General features: G+C 49.5%; 1 protein-coding gene across 1 annotated transcript in view; it reads left to right on the plus strand.

The window, feature by feature from the left end:
* The window catches only part of itpr2 (inositol 1,4,5-trisphosphate receptor type 2), a 230,001-nt gene that overhangs the window by 114,183 nt on the left and 99,961 nt on the right, over window positions 1-15,857 (plus strand). Inside the window, exons 22-28 of the mRNA XM_033039327.1 lie at window positions 1,220-1,422; window positions 1,997-2,110; window positions 4,269-4,324; window positions 8,988-9,153; window positions 13,165-13,335; window positions 14,625-14,714; window positions 15,650-15,778. Coding sequence (XP_032895218.1) covers window positions 1,220-1,422; window positions 1,997-2,110; window positions 4,269-4,324; window positions 8,988-9,153; window positions 13,165-13,335; window positions 14,625-14,714; window positions 15,650-15,778 — 929 coding nt within the window. The remainder of the gene's footprint in view (window positions 1-1,219; window positions 1,423-1,996; window positions 2,111-4,268; window positions 4,325-8,987; window positions 9,154-13,164; window positions 13,336-14,624; window positions 14,715-15,649; window positions 15,779-15,857) is intronic.

Here is a 15,857-nt window from a genome sequence, read left to right on the forward strand (position 1 = left end):
CGTCCACTGCCTTCCGAGGCAGAGAATTTCACAGATTCGCAACCCTCTGTGTGAAAAAGTTTTTCCTCATCTCCGTTCTAAATGGTTTACCCCTTATTCTTAAACTGTGGCCCCTGGTTCTGGACTCCCCCAACATCGGGAACATGTTTCCTGCCTCCAGTGTGTCCAAACCCTTAATTATTTTATACGTTTCAATAAGATGCCCTCTCATCCTTCTAAACTCCAGAGTATACAAGCCCAGCCGCTCCATTCTATCAACAAATGACAGTCCCGCCATCCCGGGAATTAACCTTGTGAACCTATGCTGCACTCCCTCAATAGCAAGAATTTTGATAAATTTCCCGCATGGTAGGCTGATCCAGAAGTCTAAGACGCATGTGATCCGCAGTGACTTGATCATTTGGTTTTAGAACTGGCATACGTGTGGAAGACAGGTGGGAGGGTGATATTCTGGCTGGGGTTCTGTGACCTGTGGTGTTCCATAAGGAGGTAGACAAAAATGCTGGAGAAATTCAGCAGGTATCAATGGAGCGAAGGAAATAGGCAACGTTTCGGGCCGAAACCCTTCTTCACACTGGTTTGGGGGGGGGGCGGGGGGGGGAAGAAGAAAGGAAGAGGCGGAGCCAGAGGGCTGAGGGAGAGCTGAGACAGTAAGGACTACCTGAAATTTCACTTGGGCAGTCTGCACCCCAGCGGTATGAACATTGACTTCTCTAATTTCAGGTAGTCCTTACTTTCTCCTCCCCTTCTCAGCCCTCCCTCAGCCCTCTGGGTCCGCCTCATCCTTTCTTCTTCCCCCTCCCCCCCACCCTCACATCAGTCTGAAGAAGGGTTTTGACCCGAAACGTCGCCTATTTCCATAGAGTTTCTCACCCGCTGAGTTTCTCCAGCATTTTTGTCTACCTTCGATTTTCCAGCATCTGGAGTTCCTTCTCGAACAGAGTTCCATAAGGGTCTCGCTCTGGGCAGCCCCCCTCTCCCCCGCTCTCAGGGGGGCACCTGGCTCTGGGTGGTACGTACGGGTCCCTCTCAATCTCGGCGGCCCCCTGCCGGGTCCCTCCTCACACTGGGTATCACGAGTCCCTCCTTGCGGACCCCCCACAGTGAGGGATGTTCGGCCTGGCGGTGCATCTGGGGCCCCGCGGTGGGGCGGGCCAGGCCAGGCCAGGCCGGGGTCTCTGGGACTCTCGTCCACCCTTCGTCTCCTCCGTCCCCCCAGGCAACAACGTGATCCGGACCATCCACGGCGTGGGGGAGATGATGACCCAGATGGTCCTGAGCCGAGGGTCCATCTTGCCCGGCATCCTGGGGGATGGGCACGAGACCCCGGTGCGGAGCGGGCAGGCAAAGCAAGCGCCGAACACGGAGAACGAAGACGTGACCGTCATGGACACCAAGCTGAAGATCATCGAGATACTGCAGGTGAGCTGGTCATCGTTAAATCCCATCGCAACCAGCCCAGTTTCAAGCACTGCATCTGGAGCATGTTTAGCTTAGTTTAGTTAAGTCTGGTCGAGTTTCGTTTAGTCTAGTTTAGTTTGAAGATACAGCGTGCAAGCCGTCCCTACGGCCCACCGAGTCCGCATCGAGCAGCGATCCCCGCACACTGGCACTCTCCGAGCAGCGATCCCCGCACACTGGCACTCTCCCACACACCCTGGGGACAATTTTCAATTTTACCTCAGCCAATTAACCTACAAACCTGTACGTCTTTGGAGTGTGTGGGGGGAAACCGGAGATCCCGGAGAAAACCCACGCCGGTTACGGGGAGAACGGCCAAACTCCATACAGACAGCACCCGTGGTCAGGATCAAACCTGGGTCTCTGGCGCTGTCAGGCAACAACTCTGCTACTGTGCCACCGTGCCACCCTAAGTAGATCTAAGTATGTGCGCTCTAGACTGCACGGTCGATCTGTGGTTCAGTTTTGTTCAGGGTCTGACTGCCCTGTTATTCTGCTCCGCCTGTCATTATTAAAAAGGTTACTTGTCTTTCAGTTCATCCTGAGCGTCAGACTGGATTACCGCATCTCCTACATACTGTCCATCTACAAGAAGGAGTTTGGGGAGACCAACTCCTCTGATTCGGTGGCCGGCACATCGACAGAAAGCATGGGTAAGTGTCGACCGTACCTCACTCTGACAGCGACTCTAGTCAGGATCAATCCCAGGCCTCTGGTGCTAAAAAGGGCCTGACCCACTTTCACGACCTAATTCACGACCTTATTTACTCGTGGACATTTTTCATCGTGCTAGAAAAACGCCCCGACCTACTTGGTGCCACGAGTACCTACGAGTAGCATCACGGCCTGCTACGACCTACCTACGACCTCGTGACGACCATGCTTCGAGTATGAGTCAACGGCAAACTCGGCAGAGGTCGTGAATTCGGTCGTGAAAGTGGGACAGGCCCCTAAGACAGCAACGCCACCGTGGTGGGGAATGTAGGAGGCGTTACTGGCAGAGTTACACAGGGACTGAGAGCCCAGTAGAGTGGGTTCACGCAGCCTGGGGTGACTGATGTATCCTTTCTCTCTGTGTGTGCTTCTGTCTGGTGATTGTGGCAAAATGTGGCTGCATGAGACCACCCAGCAGGTTATTCACACTCGCTAGAATGGTTCAGTGGCTACTGGATTTGACATTACACCTTGAATCAAAAGCAGATGGATCATTGCAAAATGTCCTTCATGATAAAGAATTCTCAAACCATTTTGCTTTTATAACTTCACAATATGGTTTTTCTGGGTATGTATGTGTGTGTTGGTGTGTGTGTGTGTTGGTGTGTGTGTGTGTGTTGGTGTGTGTGTGTGTGTGTTGGTGTGTGTGTGTGTGTTGGTGTGTGTGTGTGTTGGTGTGTGTATTGATGGGTGTGTATGTTGGTGTGGGTGTGTTGGTGTGCGTGTGTGATGTGTGTCGGTATGGGTGTGCATGTTGGTGTGTGCGTGTTGATGTGTGTGTGTCTGTAGGTGTGTGTGGCATGCCTGGGTGTGTGCGTGTGGGTGTGTATGTGTGTGTTGATGTGTGTGTGTCTAGGTGTGTGGCGTGCCTGGGCGTGTGTGTGGGCGTGGGTGTGTGTGTGTGTGGGTGTGTGGGTGTGTTTGTGTGTGGGTGTGTTTGTGTGTGTGGGCGTGTGTGTGTGTGTGGGCGTGTGTGTGTGTGTGGGTGTGTATGTGTGTGTGGGTGTGTGTGTGTGTGTGGGTGTGTGTGTTGTGGGGGTGTGGGGTGTGGGTGGGGTGTGTATGGGAGTGTGTGTGTGTGTGTGTGGAGGGGTGTGGGTGTGGGTGTGGGTGTGTGTGTGGGTGTGGGTGTGGTGGGTGTGTTGTGTTTGTTTGGGTGTGTGTGGTGTGTGGGTGGTGTGTGTGTGTGGTTTGGGTGTTGTTGGTGTGTGGGTGTGTGTGGGGTTTGTGGGTGTGGGTGTGTTTGGGGTGTTGTGGGGTTGTGGTGTGTGTGGTTGTTTTGTTGTTTGTGTGGGGTGTTATGTGGTGTGGGTGGGTGTGTTTGTTGGTGTGTTGGGCTGTTGGGGGTGTTTGTTTTGTGTGGTGTGGGTGTTTGTGTGTGTGGGTGTGTGTGTGGGTGTGTATGTGTGTGTGGGTGTGTATGTGTGTGTGGGTGTGTGTGGCGTGCCTGGGCGTGTGTGTGTGTGTGGGTGTGTGTGTGTGTGTGTGTGTGTGGGTGTGTCTGTAGGTGTGTGTGGCGTGCCTGGGCGTGTGTGTGTGTGTGGGTGTGTATGTGTGTGTAGGTGTGTGTGTGTGGGTGTGTATGTGTGTGTAGGTGTGTGTGTGTGGGTGTGTATGTGTGTGTAGGTGTGTTTGTCTGTAGGTGTGTGTGGCGTGCCTGGGCGTGTGTGTGTGTATGTGTGTGTGTGTGTGGGTGTGTGTGTGTGGGTGTGTGTGTGCCGCATGGATGTGTGTGCGTATTGATGATTCAAAGTAGGTGAAGGTGGAATTTCTTTCTAATGATATAGGTTAAGGACAACATTGCGAGTCGAAGCCCAAAAGAATAAAGAGTTCTTAGAATTGGGGGGTGGAAGTAAATAATGGGTTGGTGGTGGGGAGGGGGGGAGGGGGGGGAGGGGAGGAATTGAGGCTAGTTGGTGTGAACGAAGAGAAACAGCCAGCTGAGCCAACATCACATGTGCTACACCAATGTCAAAGTGACCCTTTGTGAAGTTTGCTTCCACCCATGTCTTTGATGGCCTGCGGTGCGGCAGGCAGGTGTTGCTGTTTGATTGTATCACAGGTGCTGGCTCTAAAACCCTACTCTGTTTTGTGCAGTGCCAGACCTGGAGATCATCGGGGAACAGGCGGAGTCCATGTTTGCAGGAAGGTACGAGACTCACATCTTGTGTGAATTTCCACTTTTTCGTTTCCAAAAGGCAATCTGGGCTCGTTTTTCACTCTGGTGTGAGTGCCGCAGTTCAACAATCCCGGTTTGTCCATTCTCTCCGTCGAGCTAATGCCCAAGACATTTTTAACCCCCCCCCCCCCCCCCCCCCATTCCCACACTGACCTTTCTGTCCTGGGCCTCCTCCACTGTCAGAGTGGGGCCTAATGCAGATTGGAGGAACAGCATTTCATATTACGCCTGGGTAGCTTACAACCCACACGGTATGAAGAAGGGTTTCGGCCCGAAAAGTAACATATTTTCTTCGCTCCATAGATGCTGCTGCACCCGCTGAGTTTCTCCAGCATTTTTGTCTACCTTTGATTTTCCAGCATCTGCAGTTCCTTCTTAAACTTCTTAACCAGCGGTATAAATATTGATTTTTCTAACTTCAGGTAACCCTTCCTTTCCCTCTCTCTCTGTCCCTTCCCCACCCTAGTTCTCCGACTAGTTTCATTGTCCTCCTAATTAATTTTACTGATTGTATACCTCGTTGTCACCTTCCCCTCAGCTAACAACGAACCATTCTACATTCTACATGTCCTTGACCACCAACCCCTTTGATCTGTTTTCACACCTTAACCTTCTTTATCTCTATGTCTCCTTCTACCCTGACTCTCATTCTGAAGAAGGGTCTCGGCCAGAAACGTCCAACATTCCTTCTCTCCAGAGATGCTGCCTGTTCTGCTGAGTTACTCTAGCATTTTGTGTCTATCTTCGGTGTAAACCAGCATCTGCAGTTCCTTCCTACACAATAGCCACTAATCCAGATAGATAAACTTCTTCCAAAATCTTTGTCTTGCAGCCTCCCTCTCCAATAATCGGTGTGGGTTGTCTGGGAATGTGACTTGGCACAGATATTTAGTTAGGAGTTTAGAGATTCAACATAGGCCCACCGAGTCCACGCCGACCATCGATCACTCGTTCACACTAGTTCTATGTTATCCCACTTTCTCATCCACTCCCTACACACTAGGGGCAATTTACAGAGGGCCAATTAACCTACAAACCCACACGTCTTCAGTTTGTGGGAGGAAACCGGAGCACCCGGAGGAAACCCACACGGTCACAGGGAGAACGTGCAAACTCCACACAGACAGACAGCACCTGAGGTCAGGATCGGACCCCGGACCTCTGGCGCTGTGAGGCATCAGCTGTACCCATGGATGCTACTCGGAGACTGGTGAAAGTATCTGCCAATTCCCCTTTGCCGAGTATTCCCACCCTCATGAAGTGAAGACTAACACATTCTTTGAATGAATGTATAATCATAAAAATTAGGTGCAGGAGGAGGCCATTCGGCCCTTCGAGCCAGCACCGCCATTCATTGTGATCATGGCTGATCAGCCACAATCAGTAACCCGTGCCTGCCTTCTCCACATATCCCTTGATTCCGCTAGCCCCTAGAGCTCTATCTAACTCTCTTTCAAATTCATCCAATGAATTGGCCTCCACTGCCTTCTGTGGCAGGGAATTCCACAAATTCACAACTCTTCGGGTGAAGAAGTGTTTTCTCATCTCAGTTTTAAATGGCCTCCCCTTTATTCTTAAACTGTGGCCCCTAGTTCTGGACTCCCCCAACATTGGGAACATTTTTCCTGCATCTAGCTTGTCCAGTCCTTTTATAATTTTATACGTATCTATAAGATGCCCCCTCATCCTTCTAAATTCCAGTGAATACAAGCCCAGTCTTTCCAATCTTTCCTCATATGACAGTCCCACCATCCCGGGGATTAACTTCGTGAACCTACGCTGCACTGCCTCAATAGCAAGGATGTCCTTCCTCAAATTAGGAGACCAAAAATGTACGCAATACTCCAGATGTGGTCTCACCAGGGCCCTATACAACTGCAGTAGGACGTCTTTACTCCTATACTCAAATCCTCTCGATATGAAGGCCAACATGCCATTAGCTTTCTTCACTGCCTGCTGTACCTGCAATGTTTACTTCTAGTGACTGGTGTACAAGGACACCTAGGTCTCGTTGCACTTCCCTTTCTCCTAATCTGACACCATTGAGATAATAATCTGCCTCCTTGTTCTTGCCGCCAAAGTGGATAACCTCACATTTATCTACATTATACTGCATCTGCCATGCATCTGCCCACTCACTCAACCTGTCCAAGTCACCCTGCAGCCTCCTAGCATCCTCTTTGCAGTTCACATTGCCACCCAGGTTGGTGTCATCTACAAATTCTAAATTTAAATCATTAATATATATTGTAAATAGTTGCGGCCCCAGCACCGAGCCTTGCGGCACTCCACTCGCCACTGCCTGTCATTGTGACAGGGACCCGTTTATTCCTACTCTTTGTTTCCTGTCTGCCAACCAATTCTCTATCCATGTCAATACCCTACCCCCAATACCCCTAATACCATGTGCTCTAATTTTGCCCACTAATCTCCTGTGTGGGACCTTGTCAAAAGCTTTCTGAAAGTCCAGATACACTACATCCACTGGCTCTCCTTCATCCGTTTTACTTGTCACATCCTCAAAAAATTCCAGAAGATTAGTCAAGCAGGATTTCCCCTTCATAAATCCATGCTGACTTGGGCCAATCCTTTTACTGCTATCCAAATGCGCTGGTATTACTTCTTTAATAATTGACTCCAGCATCTTCCCCACCACCGATGTCAGGCTAACTGGTCTATAATTCCCCGTTTTCTCCCTCGCTCCTTTCTTGTAAAGTGGGATAACATTAGCTACCCTCCAATCCACAGGAACTGATCCTGAATCTATAACACATTGGAAAGTGATCACAATTTCTAGAGCCACCTCCTTGAATGTTGTGGGATGCAGACCATCAGACCCTGGGGATTTATCAGCCTTCAGTCCCATCAGTCAATACTATTTCTTGCCTAATGCAAATTTCTTTCAGTTCCTCCGTCTCCCTAGATCCTCTGTCCTCTAGTACATCTGGGAGATTGTTTATGTCTTCCTTAGTGAAGACAGAACCAAAGTACCTGTTCAACTCTTCTGCCATTTCCTTGTTATCCATAATAATTTCACCTTTTTGCCTTCAAGGGACCCACATTTGTCTTTACTATTTTCTCTTAATATACCTAAATAAGCTTTTACTATCCTTCTTTATATATTTGGCCAGCTTACCCTCGTACTTCATCTTTTCACCCCGTATTGCCCTTTTTGTTACCTGCTGATGTCCATTGAAAGTTTCCCAATCCTCTGGCTTCCCGTTACTCTTTGCTATGTTATACACCTTTTCTTTCAGTTTTATTCCATCCCTAACTTCTCTTGTCAGCCACAGTTGCCTCTTACTCCCCTTAGAATTTTTCTTCCTTTCAGTACAGACAGCACCCGTAGTCAGGATTGAACCCAGGTCTCTGGCGCTGTAAGGGAACTTCACAGGCACATCACTAGATACAATGCCGAGAAGATTACTTGTCTATTGATTCCACATACACTTTAGTCCCTGCGATCTTATCCAGACCATTATTCCACTCTATTCCAATAGAATTCCGATAGACTGTGGGAGTTTCCTTCCTGCAAAGGTCACATGTGTCACATCTCCATTCTTGGCTAAAAGCAGTCCCCCCCCTCCCCCTCCCCCCCCCATCCCCCCCCCCCCTCCCCCCCCCCCTCCCCCCCCCCTCCCCCCCCTCCCCCCCCCTCCCCCTCCTCCGCACCCCAACAGTGGTTCACCCCAAACAATGAGTTAACAATAATAACAGGGAACTGCAGATGCTGGTTTGCCAAAGGAAGTCACAAGGTACTGGAGTAACTCAGCGGGTCAGGCAGCATCCCTGGAGAACATGGATAGGCGACGTTTCGGGTCGGGACTCTCCCTCTGCCTGAATGCAGCGGTGGGTAGATGTAGAGAGGATGTTTCCCCTAGCGGGAGAGTCTAGGACTAGAGGTCATAGGATTAAAGGATGTTTCTTTAGGAAGGAGATGAGGAGGAATTTCTTTAATCATAGGGTGATAAATTTGTGAATTCATTGCCACAGACGGCTGTGGAGGCCAAGTCAATGGATATTTCTAAGGCGGAGAAAGATAGATTCTTGATTAGTACGGGTGTCAGGGGTTATGGGGAGAAGGCAGGAGAATGGGGTTAGGAGGGAGAGATACATCAGCCATGATTAAATGGCGGAGTGGCCTTGATGGGCCGAATGGCCCAATTCTACTCCTATCATGAACTTATGTGGAAATGAGAAGGGAAATTAAAATGTTCAAGAAGGAACTGCAGATGCTGGAAAATTGAAGGTAGACAAAAATGCTGGAGAAACTCAGCGGGTGCGGCAGCATCTATGGAACGAAGGAAATAGCCAACGTTTCGGGCCGAAACCCTTGATGGTTGGCAGCCAGGAGATCTGGCAAACATTGGCGGCCGAGCGCAAGTGTTGGGCAAATTAGTCATACAGCACAGTAACAGGTCAGTCGGCCCAACTTGCCCTTGCCGACCAAGATGTCCCATCCCCACCACAGTCTCTCCTTGTCTAACTGATGTAAAGGAGGTGCAGTGTGACTCTATGACCTAAGGGTGGCTGTACTAAGGTGGCTGGGAGATGACCGTTGCAGACCAAGCTGATGTTTTTTTCCCCCAAATTGACTTGTGCTTGGTGGCGATTTGCCGCGCTTCCTCCGCAGCCAGGAGAAGAACTCGGTGGAACTGGACATCGAGGGCGGTCGGACCTTCCTGCGAGTCCTCATCCACCTGATCATGCACGACTACCCCCCCCTCGTCTCCGGCGCCCTCCAACTACTCTTCAAGCACTTCAGCCAAAGAGCCGAGCTCCTCCAGGCTTTCAAACAGGTACTGATTCCCACTAGTTTCGTGTTCGGCTTCTAGGTCTGCACAAGTACCTAAGATTCTTCAAGGTACAACAGAAGTCTTTATTATATTACTTCAATGCTGGCAGCACAACAACTCTAAATGCCTGCAACACAGAATCTGATTGCACATTCACACACACACACACAGGATAAACTATATACAAAACATCTCCCTTTGTCCTGTGCAGCGCCACCTGCTGCACGGGAGGAGCAACGGGTCCTCCCACCCCACACAGTCCACCAAACATCACAACTAGTTTAATTTTTATTTAGTTTAGTGTGATTTACTTTAGTTTAGTTCAGTTTAAGTTATTGTCACGTGAACCGAGGTACAGTGAAAATCTTTTTTGTTGTGTGCTATCCAGTCAGCGGAAAGACTGTCGCCATTCTCTCTGCGTAGGAAGGAACTGCAAATATGATACGATAGAACTTTATTTATCCCATGAGTGAAATTGATCTGCCAACAGTCATAAAACACAAAATATATGAAACATGGAATTAAAGTTACGAGTAGGAACTCGAGTGGCCACAGATGTTGGTTTAAATCGAAGATAGACACAAAAGCTGGAGTAACTCAGCGGGACAGGCGGCATCTCTGGACAGAAGGAACGTGTGACGTTTCGGGTCGGGACCCTTCTCCAGAGATGCTGCCTGTCCCGCTGAGTTACTCCAGCTCTTTCTCTCTCTCAATCTCTCTCTCTCTGTGGTGTGGGTCTCCCCCCGGTTCATGAAGGGAGCTCATCGCTGCCATCTGGAGGGCGGATGGGGAAGTGGAAGTAAGTGCAGTGCACACCAGTCCACTTATGTCCACTGGCCTCCAGGTTCAGCTCCTGATGGAGGAGCTGGGTGTATGTTGGGGTGGGGGGAGCCATCGGAATCTCATCAGGGTGTATGTAGAGGGGGTTGAAAAAGATGAAGATGATATCTTGTTTAAGAAAGAACTGCAGATGCTGGAAAAATCGAAGGTAGACAAAAATGCTGGAGAAACTCAGCGGGTGCAGCAGCATCTATTCCTTCGCTCCATAGATGCTGCCTCATCCACTGAGTTTCTCCAGCATTTTTGTCTACCTAAGATGATATCTTGTGTAGGAAGGAACAGTTTAAATTGAAGATAGACACAAAACAGACGGTTTACATCCCAGCGGTATGAACATTGACTTCTCTAACATCAAGAAGCCCTTGTTATCCCTCTCTCTCCATCCCCTTCCCCTTCCCCGTTCTCCCACTAGTCTTACTGTCTCCGACTACATTTTATCTCTGTTCGCTTTGCACACTAACACTATCCTACACCCAGTGGGGACAATTTTTACATTTACACCAAGCCAATTAATATACAAACCTGTACATCTTTGGAGTGTGGGAGGAAACCGAAGATCTTGGAGAAAAGACAGGCAGGTCACGGGGAGAACGTACAAACTCCATACAGACAGCTCCCATGGTCGGGATCGAACTCCGGGTCTCCGGCGCTGTATTCGCTGTAAGGCAGCAACTCTACCGCTGCGCCACCGTGACTGCCCTCGGAGTTCTGTGTTCTCTCTGGGAAGGGTATTGAATGGTTCGGTCTCCCTAGCAACGGAAGGCACAGCTTGCAGTGTCGGGGCCCGGAAGTTTGGTACTCATTGAATGAGACGTTGTTACCACGAGTACCAGATTGTGACCGAACCCTTTTTGCAAATGAGAGGTTCATTCAGTAGTTGGTCACAGAATCTGCCCCTGAATGTGGTGGTCGTGCTTTCAAAGCTTTTGTGTTTCTTTGGCTGGCGGGAGGGAACGACCAGGGTGTGAGTGGTCCTTCATTATGTTGTTTATGAAGGAATTGCGGATGCTGGAAAATCGAAGGTAGACAAAAATGCTGGAGAAACTCAGCGGGTGCGGCAGCATCTATGGAACGAAGGAAATAGGCAACGTTTCGGGCTGAAACCCTTCTTCAGACTGATGTGAGGATGGGGGGCGGGAAGAAGAAAGGAAGAGGAGAGCTGAGAAGGGGAGGAGACAGTAAGCACTACCTGAAATTAGAGAAGTCAATGTTCATACTGCTGGGGCACAAACTAACCAAGCTAAATATGAGGTGCTGCTCCTCCAATTTGCGGCGGTCCTCACTCTGACCATGGAGGAGGCCCAGGACAGAAAGGCTAGATACAGAATGGGAGGGGGGGTTGAAGTGCTGAGCCACCGGGAGATCGGGTTGGTCATTGCGAACCGAGCGGAGGTGTTCGGCGAAGCAATCGGCAAGCCTACACTTGGTCTCACCGATGTAGATCATGTTGATTATGTTGGCTGCTTTCCCAAGGCAATATGAGGTGAGGATGGGGGGGCAAGAGTGTGGTCTATGTGATAGATGGGGCTACATTACAATGGACATGTAAAGGAGGTTTACCATAACACTGCTTGAATTAGAGAGCTTCGGCTACAAGGCGTTGTTGGATGGAAACATAGAAACATAGAAAATAGGTGCAGGAGTAGGCCATTCGGCCCTTCGAGCCTGCACCGCCATTCACTATGATCATGGCTGATCATCCAACTCAGTATCCTGTACCTGCCTTCTCTCCATACCCCCTGATCCCTTTAGCCACAAGGGCCACATCTAACTCCCTCTTAAATATAGCCAATGAACTGGCCTCAACTACCTTCTGTGGCAGAGAGTTCCAGAGATTCACAACTCTCTGTGTGAAAAATGTGTTTCTCATCTCGGTCCTAAAGGATTTCCCCTTTATCCTTAAACTGTGACCCCTTGTCCTGGACTTCCCCAACATCGGGAACAATCTTCCTGCATCTAGCCTGTCCAACCCCTTAAGAATTTTGTAAGTTTCTATAAGATCCCCCCTCAATCTTCTAAATTCTAGCGAGTACAAGCCGAGTCTATCCAGTCTTTCTTCATATGAAAGTCCTGCCATCCCAGGAATCAGTCTGGTGAACCTTCTCTGTACTCCCTCTATGGCAAGAATGCATTTCCTCAGATTAGGAGACCAAAACTGTACACAATACTCCAGGTGTGGTCTCACCAAGACCCTGTACAACTGCAGTAGAACCTCCCTGCTCCTATACTCAAATCCTTTTGCTATGAACTTGGATTGTTATCTCTGGAATGTCTGAGGATGAGGGTAGACTTGATAGAAGTTTTGAGAGGCATAACTAGGTTAGACAGTCTGAATCTTTAAGGTAGAGATAGATATATTCTTGATTAGTAAAGGTGTAGGGGACATGGGTTGAAGGCAGGAGGATGTGGTTGAGAGGGAGAGATAGGTCAGTCATGATTGAAATGCGGAGGAGACTAGATGGGCTGAATGGCCTAATTTGCTCCTATCACTTCTGAACCTTTTCCTCCCATGGTGAAAATGTCCAACACCCGAGGCCATAGCTCTACGGAGAGAGGGGTAATGTTTAGTGGAGATGTGCGCGGCAAGCTTTGTACACAGAGGGTGGTGGGGGCCTGGAACACATTGCCTGGGGTGGTGGTGGAGGCAGATACGATAGAGGCGTTGAAAAGGTTTTGGACAGGCACATGGAAGTGCAAGGAATGGAGGGACATGGATAATGAATGGATAGATGTAAATGGATATGGACTAGAGGGATATATACAGGCAGATGAGATCAGTTTAGGTTGGCATCTTGTTCAGTATAGATATTGTGGGCCGAAGGGCCTGTTCCTGGGGTAGGGGGGGGGCTGTCAACAAAATGGGATCCGGTGTCCCAGAGAGGGCCCATAACAAAATGGGATCCAGTTTTGGGGGGGGGGGGGGGAACCACGAGAACAAAGAGGGCCCATTGAGGACGATACTGAACACTGTCAGTGTCCCTATACGTGGCGTCTCTTTGCATACTTTGTGCATGTTATGCGAAGCAAAGAAGGAGGAAAGCTTTTCGCTGTACCTCAGTAGGCGTGACAATAAACTGAGGGGAAACGGAGGAATCTCACTGTGACTCGTGACGTGTGGTAATGAAGCGAGCAGGCCTGAATCATCGCCCATCATCCACCTTCCTCTCTGTTCAGGTGCAGCTGCTGGTTTCATCCCAGGACGTGGACAACTACAAGCAGATCAAAGGCGACCTGGACCTGTTACGCCTAACGGTGGAGAAGTCGGAGCTGTGGGTGGAGAAGAAAGGCAGTTACGGCAGCAGCAGCGAGAACCAGGCGGAAGGAGCCGAGGACAGCAAGGCCGAGGTTTGTTCACAACTCCGGGCCCGACCTCCCATCCAGCCCCCCCCCTGCCTTGGTTCTCTGTCACATCTTGTCTCAAATCTCAGTTACTCCTGCAACATCTAAATATCTTCACCATCAGCCATATTCTGTCCCTCTACCTCCTCCCTCAACTCCGTCCAAGGACCCCGACAGTCGGTCCAGGTGAGGCAGAGGTTCACTTTCACCTCCTCCAACCTTATCTACTGTATCCGCTGTTCCAGGTGTGGACTCCTGTACATCGGCGAGAGCAAGCGCAGGCTCGGCGATCGTTTCGCTGAACACCTCCGCTCAGTCCGCCTTCACCTACCTGATCTCCCAGTTGCTCAGCACTTTAACTCCCCTCCCATTCCCAATCTGACCTTTCTGTCCTGGGCCTCCTCCATTGTCAGTGAGGCCCAAGGCAAATTGGAGGAACAGCACCTCATATTTTGCTTGGGCAGCTTACACCCCAGCGGTATGAACATTGACTTCTCTGTCTCCAAATAGCCCTTGCTTTCCCTCTCTCTCCATCCCTCCCCCATCCTAGTTCTCTGACCAGTTTTTCTGACCACCTCCTTACATTTTATTGATTGTGTTGATTGTGTCCACTCTACATTTTTCTTGAGCTTCTTCCCCTTCGATCCCTCGTTTTCACACCTTACCCTTCCATATCTCTACGTCTCCCTCTATCTTGACTCAGTCTGAAGAAGTGTCCCGACCCAAAACGTCACCCATTCCTTCTCTCCAGAGATGCTGCCTGTCCCGCTGAGTTACTCCAGCATTTGTGTCTATGTTACTGGGTGCGATCCAGGCTTGCTCACACAACCGTAAGGTATCACAGGTTAAATTAATTGTCATTTCTCTTTTTGTTAATTGCATTCATTTGTGCCCTTCAAGCTGCCACCGTAAGTAACTCTTTTGTGTGTGTTTGAAAAACCTTTTACTCTTTTATTTTTATGAGGTAAATATTTACCGTAAAACGATGCACTCACTTTAGTTTAGAGATACAGCGTGGAAACAGGTCCTTCAGCCCACCGAGTCCGCTCCGTCTGACAATCACCCCTGGGAACTGCAGCCAGTCCCGGGGACCCGAGGGATCTGGGAACTGAAGGCAGTCTCGGGGCACGCAGGCGGGTGTTGCCGACCCTTGGACTAAACCAAACCCTTGATCCTGTCCCGCCAGCCTTTTTTCAAAATTTAGCAACTTCAATTGGGGTTGCGTCTTCATTGCCGGGAAATACGGGTAATTATTTTATTGCATTTCTCGTTCCTTATATTTATTTTCTTTGAAGGATCCCGTGATTCTGAGTCCCATTCAAGATGGTATCAAGAAACCGCAGATAGACAGCAACAGCAGTAACAACTACAACATTGTAAAGGAGGTGAGTGAAGCTGGATAGTTTTGTGGCCATCACAATTCTCCCCTCAGCGGCTCACGTTCACAACACTGATTCCATTTTGCATGTGTTAGACTGGGTGCTCAATGATCTAGTGGGGTCTGGATCTTTGTATATAGTCTTACAAAGCTCATGTAATCAGTGGTGTACCTCAAAGGTGCACGATTTACGCTGCGCAGTGCATACGTGCCTTTATGCAACGGGTCTTGACGGCTACGTTATACATTTGTAGCTACGGACTTGAATGGCGCCAAAACAAAATGGCGACTTGTGTACTGTCTCAGTGTACTATTCCTATACACACACTTAACTAACATTGTTAGATTATGTGTTGTATGCGATGGCTGTTGGGGTGGAAGGTAGTAATAGTAATAGACGTTAGTCAATAGTCTATTTCTTGTGATGGAGACTGAGATCAAGAAAGGGGAGGGAGGTGTCTGGGATGGTCCAAGTAAATTTGAGTGCAGGGTGAACATTGGTGGTGAAGTTGATGAAGTCTATCTGTTCTGCATGGGTGCAGGAGTAGGGTTGGCTCAAGAACCTGATGGTTGTAGGGAAGTAGGTGTTCCTCAACCTGATGGTGTGAGACTTCAGGCTTCCATCTCCTTGCATCAACCTCTTGGCATCTCATCAACCCGTGTGCTCTTTAGTCAGAGGGTGGTGATTCTGTGGAATTCATGGCTGTGGAGGCCAAGTCAGTGTATATTTTCAAGGGGGAGATTAACAAATTATTGATTAGTGTGGGGGTTAGTCAGGGGTTAGGGGGAGAAGCCAGGAGAATGGGGGTTGAGAGGGAAAGATAGATCAGCCGGGATTGAATGGTGGAGTAGACTTGATGGGACGAATGGCCTCATTCTGCTCCTATAACCTATGAACCAGTGTGAACCTTGCTTAATCTTTCCCACCATTTGTCCCGCCAGATCTTGCTCCGACTCAGCAAGCTCTGCGTACAGAACATGAGGCGGTCGAGGAATCAGCAGCAGCGCTTGCTGAAGAACATGGGCGCTCACACCGCCGTGCTGGACCTCCTGCAGATCCCCTACGAGAAGGTAGGCTTCCCGACCCTGACCCCACCGCCCCGCCAACTCCGACTTTGCGTTGAACGCTCCAGAGCCGGGTCCCGACCCC

This window comes from Amblyraja radiata, chromosome 21 (assembly GCF_010909765.2).
Source record: "Amblyraja radiata isolate CabotCenter1 chromosome 21, sAmbRad1.1.pri, whole genome shotgun sequence".
Taxonomy (NCBI): domain Eukaryota; kingdom Metazoa; phylum Chordata; class Chondrichthyes; order Rajiformes; family Rajidae; genus Amblyraja; species Amblyraja radiata.